The sequence below is a fragment of the Onychostoma macrolepis genome, chromosome 16 (assembly GCF_012432095.1).
Source record: "Onychostoma macrolepis isolate SWU-2019 chromosome 16, ASM1243209v1, whole genome shotgun sequence".
NCBI lineage: Eukaryota > Metazoa > Chordata > Actinopteri > Cypriniformes > Cyprinidae > Onychostoma > Onychostoma macrolepis.
The window spans coordinates 30,700,234-30,728,173 of NC_081170.1; the positions used below are offsets into that span (position 1 = coordinate 30,700,234).

Genomic DNA, 27,940 nt, shown 5'->3' on the forward strand with positions numbered 1-27,940 from the left:
GTATAAAGTCACATAATTCTGAATGGAGCGGGCATGGACTGTCGACAGACACGCTTTCATCTTCATCAAATGCAAATCCAGCTGAGAAAAGAAGTCCGCTGATAAGGGGTGAGTGAGCTTTTTCCCTGTTCACTCTCAGATTTAAGAAGCCATAAAAGCCACAAATCTATGCTCTCTGTGCCAGAGAAACTCCATTAAGAAAAAACATGAAATTGGTTGGTTTTGCCCCCAAAGGTGAATCTAAAATCTAAAAATAAAACGCCTGTGACAAGGAATGATCTGCTTAAAAAAAAAAAAAAACAGCCTCCTGGGTGAACTTGAGACAAGATCTGCTTCTGCTTGATCATTTGGAATAAAGAATGTTTCAATACCTTTTTCAAGACCCCAAGGTCAAGATCTGACACAATCCTTTTTTCTCTTTTTCTATTTTTTGAAAAGGAAATAATGGACATAAAACCTTTTTGTCCACAGCTCTGAACAGACCTTTTTGACCACTCTTTTCATCAGTAGGGAATTAATTTCTTAGAACAGCAGGAAGACTCATATGAGCACATGAGCCTAAATGATTCCTGGTCTTCCAGAAGATCAACTTTGTGTACCTACAACTGCCATGGTGGGCAGCATGGTATAGAGGTCTGCATTCCCGCGGCTGTCCCGCGGGAACCGCGGGACCCGACCAGATTTCTTGCGACGCGGGATTAAATTCCCGAATAAAACGCGGTAGCGGTCGGTAACTCTGGTGCAATTTGAACGGGAGCGGGCGGTCTAACAATATCCCGTTCCCGACGTCTTTTCAGAACAACATATCTGCGCTTTATTCAAGCACTGGTACAGCCTGCACGGGACTGTTATGCACGCGCAGCACGCATGAAACAGTGCTTCGTTTTATTTGCGAGGTCTGTGCGCAGCATGTGTATAACGATGCTCAGAGCAGGCTGTAGCCTACCAGTGAATATACGGCCCACAGACAGAACAGGCAAGTTGTCGATGAGTGACAGAGCAGAATAAAGATGGAGCAAAGTGTGGATGCGCTCTCCTTGAAGAACGCTCAACTCGATTTTGCTTAGCCTATAATTTTAAATGACACATGTCCAATTTATTTATTTATTTATTTTTCTTCCGCGACACTTTTCCTAGGCTAGCTACTGTGTTTACAGCAAGATGTTAAACTAATTTAGTATTTTGACAAGACGAATAAAATTATAATAGGCCATTTTTGTACAACCTACATTTTTTTTAATCTGCGACACTTGTTCCTGTTGTAAAGGTTAAACGAACTGTATCCTGACAAGACGAATAAAAATAAGGAATACAATTTTTGTACATTTTATTTTCTCTGTGACACTTTTTTTCCTACTGTGTTGGCAGCAAAATGTTAAACAATTTCGTGTCTTAAGACACAAAATTGCTTAACATTTTGCTGTCAATAAAAGACTCTTGACGACGAATAAAATAACAAATACAATTTTGTGCAGACTACACTTTTATTTGTTAGCCTATTTGTCTTTCTTTCAGTAGCGGAAATTTAAATGTGTGATTCTGGAAACGAGATCTAAATTTAGCGGGAACGGTCGGGTCGGGAAGAAAATTATTCAAAGCGGACAGCGGGTGAACAAAGAGTAAATATATCGCGGGAGCGGGCGGGTGCGGGATATAACCTCGCGGGAGCGGGACTTAAAAAACAGTCCCGCGCAGACCTCTAGCATGGTACTCACCTAACTTTATAAAGTATAAGCCTTACCCACAAAGGTTAAAGTTTGTTTGATAAGGATTCGAAAAAATAGGACTATACTTATATTGTGTGAGATGCAATTGTGCAATCACCATCTCTTCAACTGTCGGTAACTTCCAAATATATAGCTTGGGCAGAGTGACATCTGTGTAATGAGACATGCCCTGGCACAATACCTTGTTGTGAAATTTCAGGTAAAAATGGAAGATCCAAAATGGACCGACAGTGTCCATTACACTGCCATCAAGACTGGACATCACAGAACCTCAGGATTCCGGTTTGAGACGGCAACACAAGATCTGGCTGGTGTTATTTCATCCTCTGACTGCTCTAGTGTAACCACTCATTCTCACTTTCCCTGCTCATGCATCCCCCGTGAACTGCAGAGCTCAGATTTCAGAAGGAGTGAGGGATGCCCATGCCATGCCTGTCTTATGAAAAAAGTGAGCCAAGAACACAAAATGTTGCCAGACTGCCTCAGTGTGGTCCTTGTCCTGGCGTTCGATGCAGAGTGACTGTCCATCCGAGTGGGAGAAGAAAGGCGGACAAGGTGATAAATATTGTTAAAGATCAAGACTATGATGGACACTGCTCAGAGACTTATGCTAGAAATCACTCTGTAATAGAGAAGTATAAGTACAAGCAAAATAGCTTAAAGAATATACAGTGACGTCGATCACAGAAGGATAGAATTCCAAAGAAAAAAAAAAAAGAAAAAAAAAGTAGGCACTCAAAGCATGAAAAATGAATGTCATCATTCTGTGTAGTCTTCAGGTAATAGTCACACCTGGGAAGTCAAGACATCAAAACTGAACACATGTAAACAATGTCCAAAAAACACTTTTATACCACACACAAAATTAGAGATCGACAGATATATCGATTTACCGATATTTAAGCATTTTACCATAATCGGTATTGTAATATTGGATTCACAGATAAAAGCCGCCATCTTGTGGGTGTTTTGAGAATTGCGCGCAGGGTCGCAAGCGCGTCTGAGGGGAGACGAGACAACGGTGTGCACAGGTACTTGATTTGCTGTAGTTAGTAAACTTTATTTAACATCAATGCACAAATTAGATGTGTTACATGGCTGATACACAGTTTATGCAGCTTGGCTCTAAGAAATAGAGACGAACTCACTGAGTCACGTAAGATAATCCGTCTGTCCCAATAAAGACGTAACTTTGCCTGAATTAAATAATATGGGAGTCACGTGACGTGCTCATGAACCTAGTTGCACTTGAGTAGAGCTCCGTACATTTGGCCCCTTTTTGCATTTTTTTTTTCGTTTTATTTAAAATTTATTAATTAATAATACTTTCCCTGATGGCATACAATCGGAAACAGCAGGAGTTGTCACCGTCGGCTTCTCCGATTAAGAAAAAAAATCCAAGCTACCGACCGCAAGCGATATGGTGGACAAGATGGCGAACACTGTAACACACTTTGAGGACATTCTAAGAACTGAGTTGATGGCGATGCAGAACAAGTTTGATTCTCACATGTCAGTTGTTCAGTTGCTATGCTCTAAACTGGATCTTCTTACAGGGGAGATGAGGGAACAAAAGAAAGTTGTCGCAGATCACGATAGGTGAGTAGCCGCGCTCGAGGAACAGGTTGTGGACTTACCGGATCGCAGCAATCTGCGTCTGGTCGGATTGCCTGAAGGTTCCAAAAAGGACGACCCTATGGGCTTTTTGAAAAGATCGCTGTCGATCTTTTCGTATCTCCCGTCTCTGGCGGGCAAAGAGATTGAAGGGGAGCGAGTGCATCGCGTGTATACAAGGCTCTCCTCAGATCGCGCTAAACCACGGGTTTTCATCTTTAAACTATTAATCTTTAAATATAAATGCTTCCTTCCTATAAATGCTTCCTTCCTTCAGGCCCTGGTGAAAACATCCGACGGAGCAATGCTGTCGTTCTTTCCAGATTTTTCTCTGGTGCATTTGCGCCTATTAGGAAGGAAATGAGAGAAGTTGGCATCCAGAATTTTCTTCTTTATCCTGCAACGCTGAAGGTCATTCTCAATCAAGGTGAACCTAAAATAGTATACTCCCCAGAGGATGCAAGAGTTTTTCTCAGATCCCTTCATCCACCATGAGCTTCAGCTGGACATTTTCTGTCTAATCGGAGAAGAGATGCTCTAAATGGTTAGGTGTGTTTTTCATTGTTCACTTTAATGTTCGCTTCTTAATTCATAGTTACTAGAAGCTTTCATTGTGCATATAGTATCGTTTACTGATTATGATGTTATTTTATTTACGTTTCTAGTTGTATTCCATCTCTCTCTCTCCTTTTTTTAATTTATTTTAATAGAGATACTACCTAGTCAATATGTGACTATGGGGCCAATGTTGGTACTTCAGTAATGTGAAGGTTTTTGTTGACGCCACGGATCATACTAAGGGGTGCTGGCAGATCAAGGTTTGTTCTTGGTTTCTTCTGCCATAGTTCATGGGAAGGTATTTATGTTTTTTTTATATAGTGACTGGAAGGGTGGGGGGTGGTTTAATGATAGACTCAACTGGCTTTATTTTCAAACTTGTATTTTGTCTTATTATGCAGTAATTCTGTTCGATACCTATGACTGACCTTAATATTCTGAGTTGTAATATTAATGACCTAAATGGCCCTCACAAACGTACAGGTTTTCTGGAATATTTGTGAAGAAGAAAGATTGATATAGTGTTAGCTCAAGAATCCCATTTGAAAGAGGAGGATATACACGGGTGTAATAAGTTTTATGAAGTGGTATCTCACTCATCTTTGGACACTAAGACCAAGGGTGTCCTAATGTTGGTGCGGAAGACTATTTTAGATAAAGGTTGTGATACAGACGGTAGAATAACACATATAAAAACAATAGCGGAGAATAGGAATATTGTATTTCTTTCAGTTTATGCCCCTTGTACTCCTGACCCTACTTTTTCCTCTGTTTTGTCAACCTATCTCTTGAAATTTTCGGATTTTGAAATTGTATTGGGTGCAGATATTAATTCTTTAATGTCGCATATCCTAGATAGATCTGTACCAAACTTTTTTTTTTCTTTCTGAATATGAATCTGTCATCTAAGTGTAATCTCTGTTCGCAAGGATCTTTAGGCACGTTTTCACTTTTTTGGGGTATTTGTTGGACATTGTCTCGATGGAACTCTAAACTTCTCGTGTGCATGGATCTAGTGTGGAAACTGTAAGTTTGTGGCATTCAGCTTTTGATGTTGTGTCATCTTTTCTGGAATCTTGGTGAAAATGATTTTATTGTGGGTTGGGGTGGGTTCTGAAGTTGCTTTTTGTTTGTTACTGCTGTTTAAGGAAGAAAATGTAATAAAAAGTAAAATAATAATAATATTAATAATAATAATAATAATAATAATAATATGCAGCCATGAATGAGCGCATGTTGGAAATAAAAGTGCTGAATTTAATTCTCTATCTGTTGTATACGATCATTATTAGTCTCGTGAAGCTGCTTTCATGTTGCTATTCACTCAGCAGGTTGATGCTCAGGAAATGCTCCAGCACAGCCACCGCATGTAACTTTTAACAAGGTTCACTTGTTTAAAACACCCTAAATTATGTTAACATTTACTATATAACCATTATTTTGCTAATACACATCTAAATAAATACATCTCTATGGAAATTAATTATTTATTATCTCCGCGAGAGATCGCAATTTGAGTAGGCTATATTTGCATAGATAAACCGCGCTGTCAGCAGGCATTTCATAATCTAGAACGACAAAAACATATTAATAATTCTGATATAACATACCAGCTGAGAAATGCAATAAAATACGATGTTTTGTTTGTTTTATTCCAATATTCCAGAGAATATTATTCAGTGAATTATTCTTCACTCTTTAGTCTATTAAAGTTTATAAAGCTAAAACTGTAGTTTATAATGAAGTTATGACTCCTGTCCTTTATTTATTTTCTCCATTTGAAAACATTAGACATTCTACATTTATTTTGCTTATTGTTAATATCAGTGTTGCCGCTGATGCTTTTTATAAATAAAATGTTTTTATTGTTGTAATATGAAGATTGAATTTAACATGAAAGACTGTTAATTTTCAACCTTTTATTTATTTATTTTTTTTTAAAGATGACTGAAAGGAGGAAAAACCAAAGTGAAGTATGGACTTACTTCACTCAGTTATTTATTTACTTTATAACAGTAAATAAATATTGTTTCTGAATATCGGTTGTCAGGCACATAAACATGCAAATAATTGGTATCGTAATAAAAAAAACAATATCAGTCGATCACTACTCAAAATGACACATTCAAACATCCTTTTCTCAGGCAGAGAAAGAACTTTATTGATCATGTACTGAATAAGTGTTGACAATAAAAATGTTTCAGTCAGTATCTGTCCTTCCCCTTTACAAACAACCCCCTCTCTCATAGAAATGTGACACCCAGTGATATTTAAATATAACAATAACGAACAAGGAACTTGACTAAAGAAAAATTCTACTCGAAATGCAACTAAAATGTGTCTCTGCCCATGTTCAGTTTCAGCAGCTACATTTACATGGAAGCTTTTTGTGTCCATCATTCAGATCAAGGAATCCAAGCAGTGTTTCTATGTACACAAAGTGACTGGATAGATGTATGCATTTATATGTTACAGGCTTCCAGTTTTAAAAAGCAGATTTAACATTTAGCGATTTCAGGTCCAAATGAGCTTTTATGTAGCAGTAAAAATGCTGCTTCCCATGCCCAAAACAAGGCATCTGTGGTGAGGGTCCAAAGCAAGGACAGCATTTGTCCTGCATCATTTCACCGACGACGAGTACCATTGTAGAATGACACGACATTGATTTATGACACTTACGACTCCTCAACAACAACAGATTGTTCCATGCATAATACGTCACTGCACCACTTCTACATCACTGGACATGCACGCAACTCTCCAGTTTCGGTTTTCAATTCAATCCAGTGTTTACATGTCATATTCAACAGATTAGAAAATGTTTAAATCACCCCTCACAATCTGAATGAAATTTCAACTGGATTTGGCCAATTCTTTCCAACTGATGCATATGACTTTTATTCGGACTGGACTAATGGTCCAATTACAAATGGATTATTGGGGTCCACGTAAATGCAGCTAGTGATTGTGTGAGAATTATATGTATGCATGCGTTTCATTTTGACAAAGTTATTCCTATGTGTGAGTGATGATGGTGTCTTAGTGTGTGTGCATGCACCCCAAATGCACGTCTCCTTATGTCTGGATAAAGTGCTCATCAAGCTTTCAGCAGGAAGCTCTTTAGTGCTATAGTAAACAGTCTATACCACAGCTACACTACAAATGAGCGACATGCCATGACAAAACCATCTCTCCAATTCACAGAACAAGAAACAGTGCTCCCATTATAATCAACAGAGCGGTTTACACCGCAAGCTCACCAGAGATATATTAGCCTGCATATATCGCTCTGTGGCTACTACTGGGGTGTGCGTGCCTTTTGCAAAAACACAAACAGATACAAATATGTATTTGATTTTGCTGTTTTAAATGCACTTCAAGTGTATTAATGTTCTGGGGAGGGTGCCAGTACAACATCACACAAGGCACTGTTTGTTAAAGTGAGTAAGTAAATCAGTAACCCCCAAGATGTGTGTCATCTAACGGGTTATTTGGTCGTGGTATCCATTGCCCCCTTTCTCCCTACTTCCCATAACCTTTATCACTGTTATTTATTTTTTATTTTTTTGCTAAACCAATTCCTAAAAACAGATTTTGTGCCTAATTCCACTACGTGAAATTAACTTTTCCATTAAGAGGCTTTTTTTTTTTACGTTTTAATTATGTGTGTGTTGTCTTTAGGGTTGGGCGATATATCATATGTGATTGTCATGTGCATCTCGTCAGTAAAGCTGGTTCCCTGATTAGTCACGGCTAATCACGGAACCGGCTTTACTGACGAGATGCGCATGATCATCACGTTCGATATATCACCCAGCCCTAGCTGTCTTTAATATCAAATACTTAAATTTAACCAATTACTTAAATCAGTCAGAATACTTTACAATTTTACAAACAAAAATTGCTTTAAAAAAAAAATTCAGTTCAGTTCAATATATTATCAATTATCGCTCTTGATATTGTTATAAAGGTTATTAATGTTGATTAATATAATACTTAATAATTAATATTAATATAAAAATGTTTTTGTCTTTGGGAAAACATCAAGTCATATTCTGGGTACACAGACAAACGTGTTGGTCTATAACTCTAGTCTAGACAAGCACATGTTCTGCAAAAACTCCGTCATAATCACTGAAGCCATGAAATGAACAACAAAGTGCAGATACGATGTCAACAAGAGTATTTACATCATATCTGCACTTCATTGTTTATGTTGAGAGAATCTGCGAGCATAAAGAATTCAGTCAGTGGGAGCACACACTCAACAAAACTCAAGCGTTTCAGCGCAGACTAATCAAAATGCGTCTGATACGCTCAACAGTTTGGTTATAATGCTCAAAGCCCAAAAAAGCAATGTGTTAAAAGCAATCGGATACTTTTTTAACCCTTTATCTTGAATTTTTGGGGTATTTTTGTTCATCTCGGTGGCATTTTTGCCACAAACCCCTGTTCATTTCTGACACAGCTTATATTTCAGTTTTCAGGCTCAGGAGTACAGTTCTCTTCTTCTGCAGCAATGAAAACTGAGACGGCTTCTCCTGAGCAGACATTAAAAATATTTACTTTAACAAACGCAATGCGCCAGATTTATGCCATTTGTTAAGAGACATTCTTTCAGCTGCATTTTCAAGGAAAATACTGTTCAACGTGTCACCGGCCAACAGCTCCTAGTACACTTTACACACAGTGTTCTGTGTGAACCTCATGAGTAATGAATACTGCATCTCAGTTTTTAAATTTGCAAAAACTAATTTTATACAGAAGTGCATGATTCTGTTTTTTAAAATAGTTTTTTTTTTTTTTCAACCCCACTTTAATATGCAAAAACAATTAAAACCAAACCATTTGTGGTTTGATTTTCCTGAAAAGTGTAAACACTGTGGTGCTATCAAAACAATACTCTGTTTATATAAGCATCTCAACAAGAGGTTGCACTACAAATACTAATTACGCATCACATTGACAGGCTGGATTGTAAATTATCTAATGTGCTCTATTTTTCTCCATCAGCAAACTATTCATTCAGTAATGCTCAGCGTATATACTAACTCATATGACAAGAACTGTTGTGGCAGGACCGTTCTTCAGCCTTACCACGTGCTGTGATGTGGCATCTTGCTTTTTTTCTTTTTATTGCGTTGTAAAAAAAGAACACTCTGCTCTCTTGTGATCTTGTCACCTGATTTAAACAATATCTCATTAAAAATACTCTACTGGATCCTCTCAACAAATCTTTCCCCTGCTCTCCTCAGGGACAAACCGAAAAACTCTATGTTAATCAACTATATAGAACCGACATTTGTTGTTTTGAGACAGAATTTTAATACATCAACAGGTAATTCCCTCTGTGACATTCTCATTCCTGCTGAGGATCTACTCACATCTCCAGGCTTGTAGAATAAACATCCTTCACCTCCCTGATTAGCTTCAATTTGCATATTACATTACTCCCACAACAGTCTGGGAGGGCCAAGACTTGAATCCTCTGATACGCAAGTACTTTGGGCAATTCATTTGTAAAGAATCAGGAGAAAAATCGATCACTTTGGTTACCATTAGAACATTCTTTTTACTTTCTAAATAATTCATTATACCTATGATCAAAGTTATTCCTTTGTCTAATATTAGCCATGCTCATGCCACTTTGATTGCTATATAATCTAATTATCAGGGCTGGCATCTCTGTCTTTTCCATCTTATAACCTATGCCCTCTTATTTAAATGTCAGCACCGCCTCTGACAGCACAAATTTAGTCTTCAATAAGCTTATTTGAACAGCTGTGTGTTCTATGTATTAGGCATTTTACTGTACAGTGGTTACTATAGCAACAAGAAAATAAGAAGACAGACAAAGTGCTATGATCCAAGCAGCAGAAAATGACAAGCTCTCTAAAAGCAGCCCTAGGAGGTGGTGATGTTGGGGTAAGTATGTGTGTGGTGGAGAGAGCTCAGTTTATGCATATGTGTACTGGAGGATGATAGGGTAGTATTACACGTATAGCTACAGTAGTATGAATATGTAGGGTGATGTTAGGCTTCATACAGACGTTGGGGTCGATTGTGTTGGGGTCTCTGAACAGGCAATTGTCAGAGAAAAAGAATATGGAATATGAGAGAGGATGTGGAATAAATGAGGAGAAAAAGAAAAAGAAATAATGGTTAGGTTGTAACCTGCTGTTAACTTTGGGCAGATGCAGCTCTGATTCTAACTACCAATCAATATCTAATGACCAATTAACTAAAATATTGGTTAAAACACGCTGTGTGCAATGCCAAAAAGTAGGCACGCTCAATGACATTGTGTCTCTGAGCTCCACAAGCTAAACTGTGAGGTCTGCTGGTAATGACCACTTGTTTTTCCTGTCTCAGCGTCTACCAGACACCTCAGAGACATCTCGGATGCTGCAAAAATAGGCAAGATACTTGATATTCTCCCAGCTAACCACTGCAGAGATGGTCATTTTTTAAAGAACTGTTGTGCAAGCCAGCCACTGTCTAAAAGACACAGGGCTGAGGGGGCAGTAAAGCACTGCTTTCAGCCTGAGAGAAGGTGTGATGATGACGCCTTATTATTCTACAACACGTCTCCTCGCTTCATATCTCTCCATTTTTGCTTTGTTTGCTCTGCTGCTTGGGAAGTACAGCGAGGGCACTCAATTGATACGGTCCGAGGAAGGCAAGCTTCCTGTGGGAAAACACGAGGATCATTTCCCTTTATACAGCCATTGATATTACACTCCTCACACCACTTGACCCATGACTCCTTCCTGTTCTCTACAATCCTCTAAATCTATTCTTCATCTCCTCACTCTTGTTTTAACAATTAAGTGCTCTTAGAAGTCTCCGTCTTTCCATTAATTCATGAATCTACAGGGAAGGGAATGTGAGAGAGAAAAAAAGAACAACTGCACAGAGAAAAAACATGGTTGTGGAAGGAAGCGGCAGCTAATTTGAAGCTATATCTAAACAAACACACAATATGTCTGTGAAGGATTTTATTCAGCCAGTAGAAGTCGAGAGGACTTCATTTTCACAGCTTGTTTGATATGAGGTACATGCTCTATTTAAGCAATTCACACCCTTAAAATCATCCTGGATGTTTCCTTCCTGGAAGTGTGAATTTGGGCCAAAAGAAAAAAGTGATGATGGCGCAAAACATCACCAAACTGAACTGAAAGCCAACGTGCTCAGAAATGTGTGCTTTAACAGCACAGTAAAAACAAGGTCAATTCACCCATTGCAGTCAACTAATACATTAAGGGACTATCAACCATTTGCAATGTTACACTGCAGGTATAGAGGACTACAGGAATGAGTCCTATAAAAAAACAGAAACATGTTAGCATTTTTGAACTTCCAGTTTCAGTGCAAACAAATTTCAAAGGTTATTTTCACATTTATTCTGCAACTTAAAATACATCAGTAACACCACTCTTGTGATTTTGTAAAAAAAAGACAGAAACAAGTGTCTAAAATTAAACATCACGCAACAGCTAAACTCATCTACTGCCTAGTTTGTAAACAATTGTAATTTAAACTTTACAATTTGTAGTTTTTAAATAAAGACTGAAAATAAATAAAGAATTGTTGGGAGCTTAGTGGCAGTGAAGTCATTTTACTGTGGTGCAGTTTGCCTTTTTCTTTTTTTTAACTTTTAGCTTCAAAATTATCTTACGATTATCTTTAAAAATGTGTAAGTAACCATATACTTGTTGGTCACAGAGTTTATTTTCTGCAATAATTCAAAAGCCAACGGGAGTTTGAGGTTTGGCGTCACAGCATCTTTGTTTCCAGGTGGAACGTTAAAAACGTGACGCGCACATCTCCCAGAAATCCTGTATAATTCAACCAATCCCATGATTGCGTCGAAACTCCTGAAGTGTTTCCAATTGTGCGTGCCAACTAGGGCTGTACGATTAAATCGAAAGCGATTTCCATGCTCATTTTGTCAGTAAAGCTGGTTCTGTAATCAGCAGTAAATATCCAACCCATGCTTTCAGATGGAGCAGCATTTACTACACAGAGCCATAGTTCACTGACAGGTAACGCAAAAAAATCGGAGATGATATTATTGCACGATTATGAAATCGAAGAAATCGTTCGCGATAATGATAGCTGTTTGCGTAGCTTCTCAGTGAACTACGGCTCTGTGTAGTAAATTCTGCTCTATCTGAAAGCATGTGAAAATACCATATTTAATAACATGTTTTTACTCCAAACTCATTTCATAACAACAGTCGAGTGTTTGAAATAAATCTTTCTGTGAGATGATGTGGCTTCTTACACAGAATACTATGAAATATGTTGCGTGCCTTATTCTAAGCAGTGATAAAGGCATTGCATTATAAATATGCTTTATTATAATGAAAATTATAATAAGAACTCAAGATAAACCATATATTGTCGTAGTCTTGTTTATCAGTCAATGAAATCAATGAAAGCAGTTAAATCTTCTGTTCATTCAACTAACGTTATAGGCATTTCCTGGGTTTCTTCGGGATGTATTTGGAGTTTCTGAGCGAGAGCGCCCTCTGGCCTTTGCATGGAGATTTACTGCTGATCACAGAACCGTGCTTCACTGAAAGATACGCATGGCAATCGCAGCTTCTGCTTAATCACGATTTCGATTTCACTTCAAATTTATCGTGCAGCCCTAGTGCCAACGGTCCTTGGGCATGATGTCTGAGGCTGAGACTACTAACCCTATAACTACCCCTAAACCTAACATTAACCCATGTACAGTAGTTACCTTTTATTACTTATATTACCTATCCTTGGCAACTGCACTGTATGTGCACTTACTGTAAAACAAAGTGCAAACAGTGTTTCAAAGCAAAGCATCAATCTTCAAAAGACTTCAATAGACTGGATCATCATTTTGCAGTCCTTAGGAGCTGGTATAACGGCAAGGGCAGGGAATTACTGCTTACATTCTGTGTTCTTCACTGCCTGTCACGTGTACACACTTCCGTCCTGAAACTGTTGGCCCGGAACTGCGCACACCACAGCATTGCAAATGGATGTGTCTCAGTTGTACAATCATATTGATCGGTGAGACAAGACAAGTGCTTTATAAGAGCATGGCCTCATGGACTCTATCAAGCAGGATTTGGCTATACACCTACATTCAGAACAATCTGTAATTTGTTTTAGAACAGTATTGAGGACAAGCAGTCTGGATGAAGGGTGAGGGAAGTCTATGTGAAATAAAGTCATCATTAAATGCAACTGTGTTCCAGTCTTTATTTAACACACAGTTGACACCTAAACAATTTGTTAAATTACCAGTATAGGCATATTGCATGCACAGTCCACTTGAGTAACCCAAGGTTAAGCATATTGATCATGAACACGATGGTGTATGTCAAGGATCAGCCCTTGGAGGATTTCAACGTACCACCTTTCTGCTCCACAGAGATCTTTACACCAGCCTTTTCTCAGGAAATAGAGTCTCACAGAATCATGATGTATGACCATCCCCAAGCGTCAGACAACAGACGAAGCCGCTGACAACTTAAGGTTGGGATTAGCCAATTCCAAGTCCAGCGTGGCAAACAAAGTCTAGCTGCCACCGGCAAATGTCCAATATTATTATAGCCAAAGGTGCATCCGTTACTATTTGTTACCTGAGTGCGGAGGATTTCTCCTTTGGTCAGCTGCATGTCTCCCGTCAGCTCCTTGACAGCGATGCCCAGAGGCTCCAATCGCTTACTGAAGTAATTAGTCATCTCAGCAGCCAGGGCCTTCATCGGAGCCACGTATACAATCTATAGAGGCAGGAAAGAGAGACAGGACATGCTCATGATAAATGAGAAAACACCACAGTACCATTTGTTCCCTGGCAACCAGGACAAATAACAATTTACAAAGAAATATGAAGCTGGCTGCTTAAAGTAAGAGTTTAATGGTGATGTATGAAGACTGTCTATCATCGCTGAAGCTGGCATGTGCGCGTGTGAAAACGCGCTTCACGAGACAATGCATCCGTTTACATCTTCAAACTATGGTAAAACTTCTTGACATATTTAATGCTCAAGTCTATCCTTGCTCGACATAAACTAAACAAACGCATCCAATCAGGTCGTGTTGTACCTGAGGCATAAGGACTGGTGCGGAAATGAGTTATTGGCTGCCAGAAAGCCAACAGCTCACTCAACAATATTGTCTCTGCGACTGTCTGTTTACCTTAAACTGATCCTTGCGGATGACTCCCCCAGGCTGCAGGTGTTGGCGGATCTCATGTAGGATGGTGAGCATGGCGATGTTGGTTTTGCCGGCACCGGTGGGGGCGCAGATGAGCAGGTTTTCATTGGTATTGTAAGCCGTCTCGAACACGATAGACTGAATTCTGTTCAACTTCTTCATGCCCTTGAACACCAACTGGCCAATCTGCAAACACACAAGGAACATTTCAATGGCCCACTGACAACAAGATCTTGGACTTGAGATCTCGAAATTGTGTGAACCTGCTCAACGCAAGACGCTGAAGACGGTGAGTGTATGTGTAGCAGATGTGGTGTGGCTACATGTGCGATGGAGACACATATGGTCAAAGTGACAGGGCACCAGGAGTCAAAACTTAATGAAGCCGCTTTAATGTGCAGCTAATGAGAGACCCCGGTCTCCTACAAGGCAATCACCCGTAACTTTATCTAAACTAATCAATCACTGTAAGCCAGAGTCAAAGGATACTGAACAAAAGTAGTGTTGGCCGAAAAGATACTTTACTGATGCTGTCAGATCAAGTGCTTCTCAATGAGAGACTGTTGGGACTTCAATACCTTTATGAATGGCTGAGCGTGTATGGGGGGCATGGAGAGCTCAAACATTAAAACCCTGCAAAAGGCCACCAGGACTATGGAGGGGGAAACTCTGAGCGGTGTCAAGAGCTGTCAATCAATCCGCCCACTCTGGCCAGCTCTGCAGTGACATCACATTGGGGGTGACAGCCATCCATCTCGACAGAGTTCTGATAAGAGATGAAAAGCTGCCTAGTACTTTAGCGCTACTGCTGAGTACGGTTATTTTCACTACCGCCTTCATAAGAGCAGGGAGTTACAAATGTATTAAATCAAAAAGGGGCCAGGAAAGTACAAAAATCGAATCAAAGCACATTGATATAACAAATATAGAACTGTTCTAATTATTTGTCTCTTTCTGTCTGCTGTCTCCAGTTTCTGCATCCCTCATTCCTGTGTCGGTGTCTTGGATCAGCGGATCAGGATTCATTAACAATGCTATCGGTCTCTTCTTTTACCGTTCTGCTCTGGCACGCTTTAAATTAAAAGAAAAAACAATTAGGCTGAGAGAGTTATTATAGGGCTCTGATCTGATTTAAAGTCAAGTCTGAAAAGCCAAACGGAAGGGATTATTAATAGCTGAAATACGCTTCGAAGCACAGCAGTAAAGATGTGACTGTATAAGGATCTTCTGATAGATGGGCAGAAGAGCCGTGTAATGTTCTGCAGCTGTGATCTTCATTACAGCAGTGAGGAGTTTGTCTTGTGGACTTGTATGCACATGTGTCATGCAGCACAGCATTTGCAAAGTATTTTATTTTTGACATTTTTGCAGGTAAAACAGAAAATGTAGGAATAAAATGTATTTTATCCATTGACAACTGACTGTGTGAAATGAAAGTAGCTGTTCCATATTCCCATCCTGAAACATCAACTGCACCCATTTTATTTATTTTTTTTATTGGACTGGTCAGAAAGTTTACATTCAGGAACATAGATGCATTCAAATTGTAACAGTTTTATTTTTTATTTTTATCTATTGATACTTTGTATTAGACATTGTAATTATAATATTTCAGAGGAATCACTATAATAACAGTTGCTGGTAGCAACCGACTTCCATAGTATGGTTTGGAACAACATGAGGGTGAGTAAATGATGCAAATTTAAATTTTTGAGTGAACTATCCCCTTTAACCTCAAACATTACTTAATTGGCAAAATTTTGGCTACCGAAGACAGCTTTACATAGTCTCTAAATAGCTATTTGGAATTGGTTAACCAATAGCCCACAAAGCCTAGGTGATGTCAGCCGAGGTGGACCAAGTTTCACATTTTGAACTACGCCATTTGGGATAATTATTTTCTGCAGAGTACCACAATGAAGACCTAAAAAATATACTCTTGTACCCACAAATAAGGGAATGATGACTGCTCTAAATTTAAACTATTTAACATTTTCTGCAGATTTTTTTAAACCTAGATTCCAACATGGACAGCACTTTAAAGCAAAATAGGAATGATCCAAATTCTATTCCTTCTAAGATACCTTTGTGTGGCCAAACACTAGAAGCATTATATGCATGTTTCACAGAAATAACAATCCCTGAATGCATTGCGAACAGCTCAGAGAGAAAAAGTCCGTTACGGAGTTGCTACCTATGAAGAATGTGCAATTCAGCCAACTGCAAGGTAGCATTTCAGTTTCTGCCTAAATAGCTAGCTGCCTAAGTAGGCAGTAGACAGGCAAGGCAGCTCACTAGGTTTTGAAATGGAGTTCAACTTCATCAGCTTTAATTGCCCAAATGGAGCCAATTACCAGAAAAAAAAGCTTTCCAGAAAGCTGTTAGCGCTTCATTGGGGGTGGGTGTTTTCATATAACATCACCTTCTGCTGAGTGCCACGTGCTCTCCGAAAAACGGGGGGAGAAGTTGTATTCCTACGCCTCCCGTCAGGATGGCAGCATCAGCCCCAGCCGGTCTGACCCATTATATTCCCAGGGTGGGTCTTCAGAGGACCAACTTATAAATATTCATAGGTAATTAGGAGCTCTCTTCCTATCCTACTGAACGGTTGTATCACCAAGGTAACCAAACTGCTGCACTTGTTTTAAGAGCCCCCTTCATTTTGATTTATCAGCTTTGTCTGTAAAGGACTGCCAGTGTCCCCGCACACCTTAAACATGCAAATGAATGCAAATGTATGCATGCCCCAACATTCACCTCGAAGTAATGCGTACATGTAGCAAATATGGAGTTGTCATTACTTAATGATCTCGCAAAATGTCTCGCATTCGGTTATTTTCCTTTGAAGTATACTCAGTGTTGTGATGAATGCTCATCAAACGACATGAAAACGTGATTTGGGTCAGGGTGGTCCCCCACGTGCTATCTTATACTCCACACAGTAATGTAGCCCTGAGGTAATCCATCAGCCAACCAATACAGTGTACGACACGTTTTAAAACAAGTCGCAAACTCACAGTCGGCTGTACGTCAAAAGAGGGTTTTTAATCTCCCTTTAGTGGCTGCAGAAATAGCGGCAGTAAACGGGACTTTTCATCACAGTGTGTGAGTGGAGTGATTGCCACACTGGCGGCCCATTTCAGTTCGTTGAGTTTTAGGCTCGTGGGGTAAATCTAACACTATCAGACCAGGCTCCCATTCAAAACTTCAAGTGGCTAAAATCATTTGCACCTGAAAGCACAATCTCAGCTTTACTCCACTCTGTCTAAGACTTAAAAGTGTTTTTTTTTTTTTCATATGGTGCACTGATGAATCATACTCAAAAACCCCAGCAAGTTGTAATGAGTAAGAAAAAAGGGGTCAATTTCACATTCTTATTGACTGTTAAGTCAGTCTCAAAAAAAAAAAATAAATAAACTGGATTTACGTACTTGTACCGGCACTGGCTTACATCACCAAAGAGTGAGTTTGGGATTAGAATAATTCTTGTTCTAATAGGGGACTTTCTTTCACCACCTCATCTACAACTTGTACCCACAAAAAAACTGCAAGTTAAAGATTATTCTAAATTTAAAACATTAAAATTTTCAGTAACTTTATTCCGAAACATTCTTCAACTTACTTCACAGAAATGACCATCACAAAATCCTCTGTAAAACACTCAGTGAAATTAGGGTTGGCAATATGACCAAAACGTTATATAACAATGTGAGTAGTTTTATTTCATGGTAAAGGTATTTTTGCTTTAAATACAAATTTTTTGATACCATAGAAATTTCATAATTCTTGTCACTAGTGTCTATATTACGGAAGTTCTAAGCGGCCATGCATTATTATTTTTTTCCCTTCTTGTTTTCTCGTGATCACGACATAAAAGTTTTTTTGTCGTTATCATGACTTATTTTTCTCGTGATCTCGACATAACAAGAGTTGTTCTCAAGTTACACAACTGCGCCAACAGGTGGCAGTATAGAACTACGATTGGGGAGTTGTATCAGCATACTGTACGCGTTTGGGACAGAGCAGAGGACCTACTTAGGTTATCTATAATTTGTGCCATTCATTACTGACATTTAATTAACTTATAAATGTTAAATGCTTGAATAAATATGATCATTTTGCTTGAAATTTTATCTGTTATCGTTACGTTACTGCTGCATGACTCTGTTTCTCATATACAACGACATAGCCCATTTCTAATGTGCATCTTTCTTATTTTTAATTTTTATTGTTAATAAATGTAATAAGATATACATGTGTATAATTTAGTTCAGTGATGTTATACAGTGTTGTAACCTAATCTTTTGTATTTTCTACATTTGTTTGTAAAAAAAACACACAGCAGCAGCATTAAGCTTGTTACGCACATGATATCCTATATGACTAATAAAAATCACAAACAAATTATTATAATATATTATTATGTATAATTGTATTATATATAATAATTTTATGTTATTATATATACATTTTAAACGAACGAGGAAAATGAAGTGTTTAATCCAAGCAGTTTAAGATTTTTAGAATAGTTCTTCTCTGCATTCTTCTAAGGTGCTCCGCCTGCGCTTGCGGCGTTAAATGCTTTGTTGTTGGACCATTTAAACGTTAATTACACAAATAAAATGTTTAGCGTAGCTTAACTCTGGACAAAATCAGCAGTGTTTGATTAGCCTATTTATTTTATTGTAGATGTCATTTCTATATCCACAAGATACGAGTGCACGGTTATGTCGATCATTTGCGCCTCAAAGGGGGCATTCCAAAACGCTTAACGTTGCTCAATGCTTTAAGAGAGTGTTTTTAAAAGACCAAACTCAGTAAACATATTTTTAATAAATTAATAGCCTGTACAGACAAGCAGATGAGTCGAACGCAACGCGTTTTTTCTTATAACCTAACTGTTTTCCATAGGTAAACGCTTAACGCGTTAAACGCATTGCGTTCTTGTTATAGACTTATTTGTTTATCTGTACATGGAATGCTTTATTAATGATGTGTTTACTGAGTTTGGTCTTTTAAAAACACTGCCTTAACGCATTAAGCCTTCGCTTAACGCGGAATTAAACGAACTGCATTCTTATTATGGGCTCATCTTCTTGTCTGTATGAATTACTATGTGTATATACTGAGTTTTGTCTTTTAAAAACGCTCTCAATTAACGCATTAAGTCAGGTCAAATATTTTAGAATGTTCCTGTCAAAGTTGCATTTGTTACTACAGCAATAGTAATGTCGAAATCACCAGAAAATTAAGTCGTGATAACGAGAAAATAACATTTGTTATGTCGAGATCATGAGAAAAATAAGTTGTGATCACGAGAAAACAACTTTTGTTATGTCACGATCACGAGAAAAATAAGTCGTGATCACGAGAAAACAAGAAGGAAAAAAATAATAATGGATGGCCGCTTAGAACTTCCGTACTATACCACAAAAAAAAAAACTACTACTAGCCTTAAAAAAAAAAAAAAAAAAAAAACTTACGCTCACTGAAGACAAGTAAACAGTAAGTGAATAAATAAGAAAAAAACTAATTGCAAGCAATAGGACAAAGAAAATCTAGTAGAACAAATAAAGAAATGCTAATCAAATGTATAAAAACTAGTGCTGTCAAAATTAGCGTGTTAAAGCAGGCGATTATTTTTTTATTTTTTGTTAAAAATATTTAACGCAATTAACACAGGGGCAGAGCTAGGGTTGGCCACCCCACACACAACTGCTGCTTCTGACACTTTCTCTCTTGACAAAAAGTGCATTTATTCAGTCGCAGAATGTCTTTACGATCACATCAAACGGGAGACATTTCAGACGCGAACTACACTTTGCCTCAGCAGCAGGCGCGAGTCAAACAAGCACGGAAACGGTACTGTGCTCGTAGCGTGTAATCTTCAATTGCACACACAAAGGCGCAGATGCGCGCTGTAGCCTTTATCATTTCATATCAATGCGCGAAATAAACGACGAGCATGCAATGTTGTGGTCAGTTAAAGTCATGAAGATACCAAAAAGGCGATTAAAGCTGCCTTAAAACTGTGCGTGCATATAATATATTTTATATAAGTCACATTTAAGAACATGTATCTGAAATGCTTTTCAAAACTGTCCTGGAGCAGCCCAGCACTGTCTTCCTCATCTAACACACCCGATTCAACTCGTCAGTTCATTAGTAGAGACTTTAAAACCCGAAGTAGATAATGGGTTTATGTGAAGATTGTTTTAAGTTCACTTAAATTAGAAGTTATTTTTTTAAAGTCTAATAAATGTTAGCTCTCAATTATATTGTAATGTTGAATGGCTATAGTCAATGGTTAAATATCGGGGGGACTATTTTATAGAGACATCAGTAGTATTGGTATCAGTGATACTGGCCTTAATTAATTAGGGTTTTTTTCGTCTATTTTGAAAATGCATAACCAGGCCTAATACATAATCAATGTGGTACCTGTTGTGAGAAAGTACACCAAAATAGGCAATTCAAACTTCACTGTATTGTACCAAAACACATTAAGGTCGAAATCGCTGCTGCTTTCTATATTCTTTTCATTCACTTCCTTTGTCAATCACCTGTAATCTGCCAAATATGGGTTTGTTCAGTCAACATTATTGAGAAAGCTCAAAGATATAATTATCATTGGCAAGCAGTCAATAGCATGTGAATGCCGCACTCTGTGCGGCCATGAAAGTGACGAAGAATACGATAAAATAAGACAGAGTGTCTTGAGGAAATCCTATCAGTAGTGGTCAGAGGAGATGCATCTAAAGTGCATTTTAATACCAGGTGGTAACAATATTTGTCTTGGCTGACCACTTGTGATCGTATCACTGAAAACACATCTTAATGTGGAAACAGGGCCACAGTAACATGCTAACAGCAACATGTTAACATTAAACTCCACTGAAATTAATTGTGAGTCACGTCTCCAATGCACCTTATTCTTCACAAGGATGTTCAAATGGTGCATACAGCCAGGATCAGCATAAGGTTTGACAGATTTACTCATGCTTCTTGTTTATGTCATAGGGCAAAATCAGTATCTATCCTACTTTACTATTACCTGCAAACCAAAAGTCCACAGCAAACAGGCATAAAGGGCTGCTCACACAAAGGACGAATACTATACATTTTTAATAATCATTCCAATTCCATGAGAATAAGGAAGTTGAAACAACTGTAATAATAATGACAGTAGGAGTCGATATCACTGGAATCAGTTCGAGAATTATTTTTACCAGCTGATAAACACTGACAGCCAATCAGCATCCAAGTTTTTAAAGACCTTGAGCATTTAAAGTGCCAGATGACAAAACTGCAGCGGTGCGCTAATAATAAACGCAATGATATTGAGATGTTTATTATTCTACACGGCTAATGAAGAGAACGTTTAGAATTTAATTCATGCTTGTAACCTGACTCACATCACTGAAGATATCTGTAATGCACTGCTTCTTCAAAAATAATTGCTTATATAGTAGGAAGAGAGGGGAATTCTCATGGAATTCGAATGATTGTTAAAAATGTATTGTATTCGTCCTTGGTAATACCTTGGTAATACCTTGGTAATAAACGCAATGATATTGTGCATTTGGTAAGGACGCTACTACAGTTATCGTTACAGTTATCTGTTTAGTTCTTGTTGTTGGTGTGAATGGTCCTTAACTCACATTGTAAATGTTGGTGGGTCATGCATGCTTAACGTCTTGACATCAGTAATTCATGTTCGCATTCCAGCCGCCTCCGCCAAATTTTGTGCCGCCTCTGGTTGTCGACAAAACTCAGGCAGGCGGTTACGTGCAAGAGTCACTGAACAGCGTCCATTAGAGATTTTAGTTCATATTTGGAAAAATATTGATATTTTTATACAAGTTTACCTGATATTTCTTTATACAGAATCATAATTTATATTCATTTTCCACTGATTTACACGATCTGATTAAACTGAACCATTAAAAAGGATTCCAGAAAAATTTGAAAAGAAAAAAAATGGAATTTGGAAAAAAAATCAAACAGAATTTGGGAAAAAATAAATCTGATTTCATAGAGCCCTATATTTAACACACAATTATGATAGTAAGAAGAATTCATGTAAGGTTGTAAGAAAATGTTTTGTTTTCTAGAAAGGCACTTTACGTGGATAAATGTATATTGGATCAAAGCGATGTGGACCAGGAGACTATAAGGAGTGGATAAAGATTTTCAATTTCACAAATGTTATGTTTATGTTCACCTATACTACAAAAGGGCTTTTGGCATATTTGTTGTATTTAATTTATTTTTGTAAAATGTAGCTTTATAATTGTCTTTTTTTTTTTTTAAATCATATAATTATTATAACACCTAAAATACGTTGTGGGTAAAAAGTGTTTGTTTTAGCCAGTTAAAGGGTGGGTACATTGTGTGCACATGATCAGGATGGTGCCACCTCCGCCTCATTTTGAGCCAGGAAAAACCCTGATAGCACATCACGTTTTTAATCTCAAAAGATCTCACATGTGACATGAGCCCTTTAAAACAACTTACATGTGCTCTGCTTCTTGTATACTTTATTTTTGTACTTATTCCACCAAAATGTACCAATCGCACATACTGCGGCAATGGCATGGTTTCCAGGACAGCGATTCGTTCTACTCCTACACGAACTAGTGCTCAAGATGCTCGCAGTCTGTGCCCGGAGCACCCTTAACACTTTCAGTCTGACGGTTTCGCAGCGTTTCTTCGCAGTGCCGGTGAGCAAAACCAATATCAGCAGGGAGCCAGCAATTCACTTGACCACATTTCCCTCTCTCCAACACAGCGAACAAAAGCCCATTTCTTTAGACGTGCTAAATATATCCGCAGAAATTATGATGATATAATCAAATGAGCGAAAGTGGATGAAAGTTGTCTTTACAGGACATATGGCGAGTGCACGGTGCTAAGTAACAGCTCTAAAACTGTGGGCAGCCGGAGATCTGACCACCTGTACGTGGGGGAAGGAGAGAGTCCACGGTGAGTCCGATGGATCCTGACAGTCTAATTAACTCTGTGGATGAAGGGCCCTCGGCCATATGTGCTGACTGGGTGAGCTGGGAACACAGCAGAAACTCACCCGTGACTTTAAACACACTAATTGGACCAACATAGCCCCCAGCAATCATTTCACAGCAACATCTAAATACCTGCACCGTCTCGCATGGATTTTTTTTTGACTGTCCTGGATTTAAAAAGCTACGAGCAAGAAAATGCACAGCGCTCAGTAGAAGGGCAACGGTAGCCTGCTTGCTTATCTTAAAGTCTGCGTTTATACGTGCATATGCATGCACATTTTTTGTCAAAGCTGCCTCAATAATTAAATTCACAGCGCTGGTAATAGAAAGCCAAAAGATATAATTGTCATTTGCACGCTATCCTTTTAATTACTTTTTGGTTCCATTTCATTCCATTTGAACTGACAGCATGATCAAGTTTTAATTGTTAGTTTTAGCAAACAGCTTATCTGCCCGCCTCGAGCCCACACGCAACAAAATTACCCGCTCCAGAGATACAAACACACACATACACACACAAACTCGAGCATGTTTATTCAAACAACACCTCGCACACCTACGAGCAAAAGTATCTGATAAATGACAGGCGCAGTAACAGCAACTAGGAGGGCCATTTATTTCTCTTGAGCAGAGCTGCTGGAAGAGGTATGGAGAAACAAAGAGAGGAGATAAGAAAAAAATGAGTGGTCAATTGTCCAAAAAGTCCACACGTGAGCGAATGCAGGGGGAGGGTTGTTACAAACGTTTCAAGCAGAACTGTCCATCAGACTGAAAGCAATCCCCTTCTATTTACATTTAAACTCTGTTCACGGTCCTCAAGCTCCGCCCATTAAAAAGTCATCTCTAATGTAATGCTAGGAATCATGGGGGATTAATCAGTGATGTTTCTCTGTTTCAGTGTGTACTATGAGCAGACTGCAAACTCCTGAGCAGAGATGTTTACTATTCCACACGGCTAATGAAGAGAACGCTTAGAATTTGATTCATGCTTGTAACCTGACTCACATCACTGAAGATATCTGTAATGCACTGCTTCTTCAAAAAATAATTGCTAATATAGTTGGAAAAATAATCAGGGTCCAAGTGCAAATAGCTCATGTAGATGAGCAGGAGATACAATGTCAACATATTGAATCTTTACTCATATTGCAAATTAGGGTTTGATGAAGCTCACAAAAATGCATGCTAGTTCCAAAAGAAACAACTGACTTCACAAAGTCAAAAAATATTCAGTTATTCCTATTTATGTAAAATGATTACAATTATTTTGTAATGGACAACGCTAGTATTACAGCATTTATTTGTCATTCACAGTCACACATAAATGGCTGATCGTTAAGAATTTGATGTTAGTCCCAACCATCAGAATAAAAAAAAAAAATACAAAATAATAATAATAACTTATGACAATAGTCAGTATTAGGTTTTTTTGGGGTTTTTTAATATTGAAGAATATATTATTGAGTGCAACTATCACATTCAAGGCCCAGAAAGGTAGTGAGGACATTGTAAAAATGGTTCAACCTTAATTCTATGGAAACAAAAATAGCGACTTCATTCAACAATTTCTTCTCTTCCGTTTCAGTCTTTGATGCGTGTTCACAAGAATACCACGACACGGACGCAGAAGCCACCTTGCTGACGTAGAACGTCCATCTCTCTTAGTTCATTGTCTGTATATTCTGGTTTAAATAAGTAAGGCTGGGCAAGAAATCTTCAGACATGTTTACGAAGACTGTTTTATGGACAGCATATGTCTTCCTCTGCTTGTAAACAGCACATGACTATTTTAACGATATCCTAACTACCTTTTTGGGCCTTGAACATGTCAGTTGAACTGACCCTTTAATAGATCCCATGAAATAATTTTGTTTTGTGGACGTTTTGCAGATTTTCAGTATGTTAGCCTTTTAGAAGGCACTTTAAATATTTAGTGTTTCTCTTCCACCAATAGGAATCAAAAATATTTTATAACTCATTCTGCACTTCAGTCTAGTCAGATATTCTGTCCACAATCTGAAGCACTACAAACCCCTACATTATGAAAAGATGCTACAGTTATTTCTGAAACTGGTCATTTATTTACTCATTTACTGCAACCAGTGTACAATACAGGGAATGAGGAGCAATTGAGACAGTGTAGAAGCGTTTACATTGGGTTGAATGAAGCCTGCTTTCACGTTAGTGTCACGTGAACATCTCACAAAAGTGTGGTCCAGAGACAGAACATCAAACAGTGAATTATATGTGCTATTCAACCAGGCTTCCCTCAGTGCAGCCCACAAAATGTATCCGACCCAAGTGAATTCTACACAGAATGCTGTATTTTAAATGTAAGTGCTATGGAGGAGATAAACAACACAAACGGTTAGACAGCCTAATTATTATATCAGCTCTCACAAGAAGAGGAAAAACAAAAATTACACATCATAACTAGAGGTCGACCGATAGTGGATTTTACCGATACCGATAGCTAGGTAGGACCCCACTGGCCGATATCGATTAATCAACCGATAGTTTTCAAAATGGATACTGAAAGAAAGCTAGTGCTTTACTAATTTAAAAAAAAAAAAAAACCTGTAACAGTACTGAACCATACATTGTAAATGAATAAAAATATTAATATTATTTACTATATTGATCATTAAAGTTATTTCATAGTTTGCTAATGTTAAAAGAAGAAACTTTTTAAAATTTTAAAAATGTAGCCTATTAGTTGCTAATAGTGAATGTTGAAATGAACACACTCTAACAAGGAACAATACTTCTACAGTTTTCTTTAATGCTACGAATGGACTCTTATTGTTAAGTATTACCATTTAATTTCAACAATCACGCTTAAAGATGACCATCTTTAAATATCTACACAAGGCCATAGCATTAAAATTACATACATATGGATATTGTATGTGTACTCACACACTTTATATGCATCTATTTTTTAACACTTGATAATTATCTAATAAATAAAAAATGTTAGTCACACACCAGGCAAAAGCGCAGCGCTGCGTCTAGGAGAACTCAGAGGTATCACTCACACACACACACACTAGGGGTGTAACGATACACGAATCGCGGTTGAACGATTCATGGGCATTTTCCAAATGGAAGTGATCATCCCTATCCCCTTGGAGTGGGGACTTGGGAGTGAGCAGGGCACGTGCGTGTCATTATGTAGTCGTTTGGAATGCACTTGGTGAAGGGAACGTAATTTCCTCATTATCTTCAGCTGGGATGTTCCCGTGACAACGCAGCACGGTGTGCGTCAGCAGATTCGCTGGCGGACAACCGCATAAAAAAAAAAAATACATTTCATAATTTAAAAAGTTTTATATATATTATTTTTTATATATTATATAGCATATTTTTAAAACGTTTTAAAATGTAAAATGTATGTTTATTTGCAACAGTTATGCTAACAACAATAAAAAGACTACTGACATTTAAACAGCGACATCTGCTGACGCACACCGTGCTGCGTTGTCACGGGAACATCCCAGCTGAAGATAATGAGGAAATTACGTTCCCTTCACCAAGTGCATTCCAAACGACTACATAATGACACGCACGTGCCCTGCTCACTCCCAAGTCCCCACTCCAAGGGGATAGGGATGATCACTTCCATTTGGAAAATGCCCGTGAATCGTTCAACCGCGATTCGTGTATCGTTACACCCCTAACACACACACACCATTGCGTTCAATTCAAGTGGCGGTCTAAAACAATTTATTTAATCCCCAAACGGACATAAGTTTGCTTCAAGAATGAACAATGTGGCATAAATGAGTTTGAAGTTCGTTGTTTAAAAAAACAGAGCACGCGGAAAGAGAAATCGCGATTTATTACAGCTCTCTATAGGAAGCAGTCAGACTTTATTAGAGCCACAGAAAGACAAACATTTTGCAGAAAAATGCACAATACCTAATTTATAGCCTAGGGTGAAGTCATTATGTACATTCACAACGATTTGGGACAAATATAATGTAATTTAATAGAAAACTATGTGAATGGCGCTCTGTTCCGCGGCAGGATTTTCTGTCGGCTGTATTTAAATGCGCGTCTGGAGTTTCCCGCTCTGTGCAGCGCGCAGTGTCACGTGTCAAAATAAACAACACGTGCTGTCAGTGATTTCCGCCTCTAGAGGCCGCTCTCGTACTGTATAATGCCAGCGGACCCTTCTCAGCCACTCCAGCAATGGTTGCAAACCGGAAAACTATCGGCATGGATTTTTGCCGATAACCGATAGTTGCGGCAATCAATTATCGGTGCCGATGAATCGGTCAACCTCTAATCATAATCATTACTAAAAAATGATCACTGTTCTTCTGTGGTAACAGCCTCACATTAAAACTAAAACGGCATCAATTAGACATACTTTTTTGTAGCTGTCACATGGGCAGTGTCAAGGCTTGTAAAACAACATCCTATTGCCTATTTTTAGTAATAAGATTTTTAATAAGCTCTTCTATATGTCCCACACAGGCTAAATGCTTCAATCAGAGAAAGAAAGAAAGGGAAAACATTTTTTTTTTGCTTTTTTCTTCTTTTTTTAACATTTTTACATTATTAATAAATCCCTAATATAACAATATAATATAATATACTTGCAAGAAACATTGAGTCAGAATACACATATTTGTTTAGCTGTCAATATAGAAAGATGCTCTTTGTAAATACCTGGTATAGTCAGAATATCTAGCAGCATGGGATAACAGGGCCATGTAAACCAGACAAACTTTCACCCTTTGATATTTGCACTATATGAATATATGAAAGGAAATTAAGACACCACATTAACACAGGGCTGCTATT

General features: G+C 38.1%; 1 protein-coding gene across 2 annotated transcripts in view; it reads right to left on the minus strand.

The window, feature by feature from the left end:
* The window catches only part of ascc3 (activating signal cointegrator 1 complex subunit 3), a 236,095-nt gene that overhangs the window by 146,067 nt on the left and 62,088 nt on the right, over positions 1-27,940 (minus strand). For both annotated transcript variants that reach the window (XM_058745784.1, XM_058745783.1), the window contains exons 9-10: positions 14,088-14,291; positions 13,529-13,669 (exon numbers count right to left, since the gene is read on the minus strand). In XM_058745784.1, coding sequence (XP_058601767.1) covers positions 13,529-13,669; positions 14,088-14,291 — 345 coding nt within the window. The remainder of the gene's footprint in view (positions 1-13,528; positions 13,670-14,087; positions 14,292-27,940) is intronic.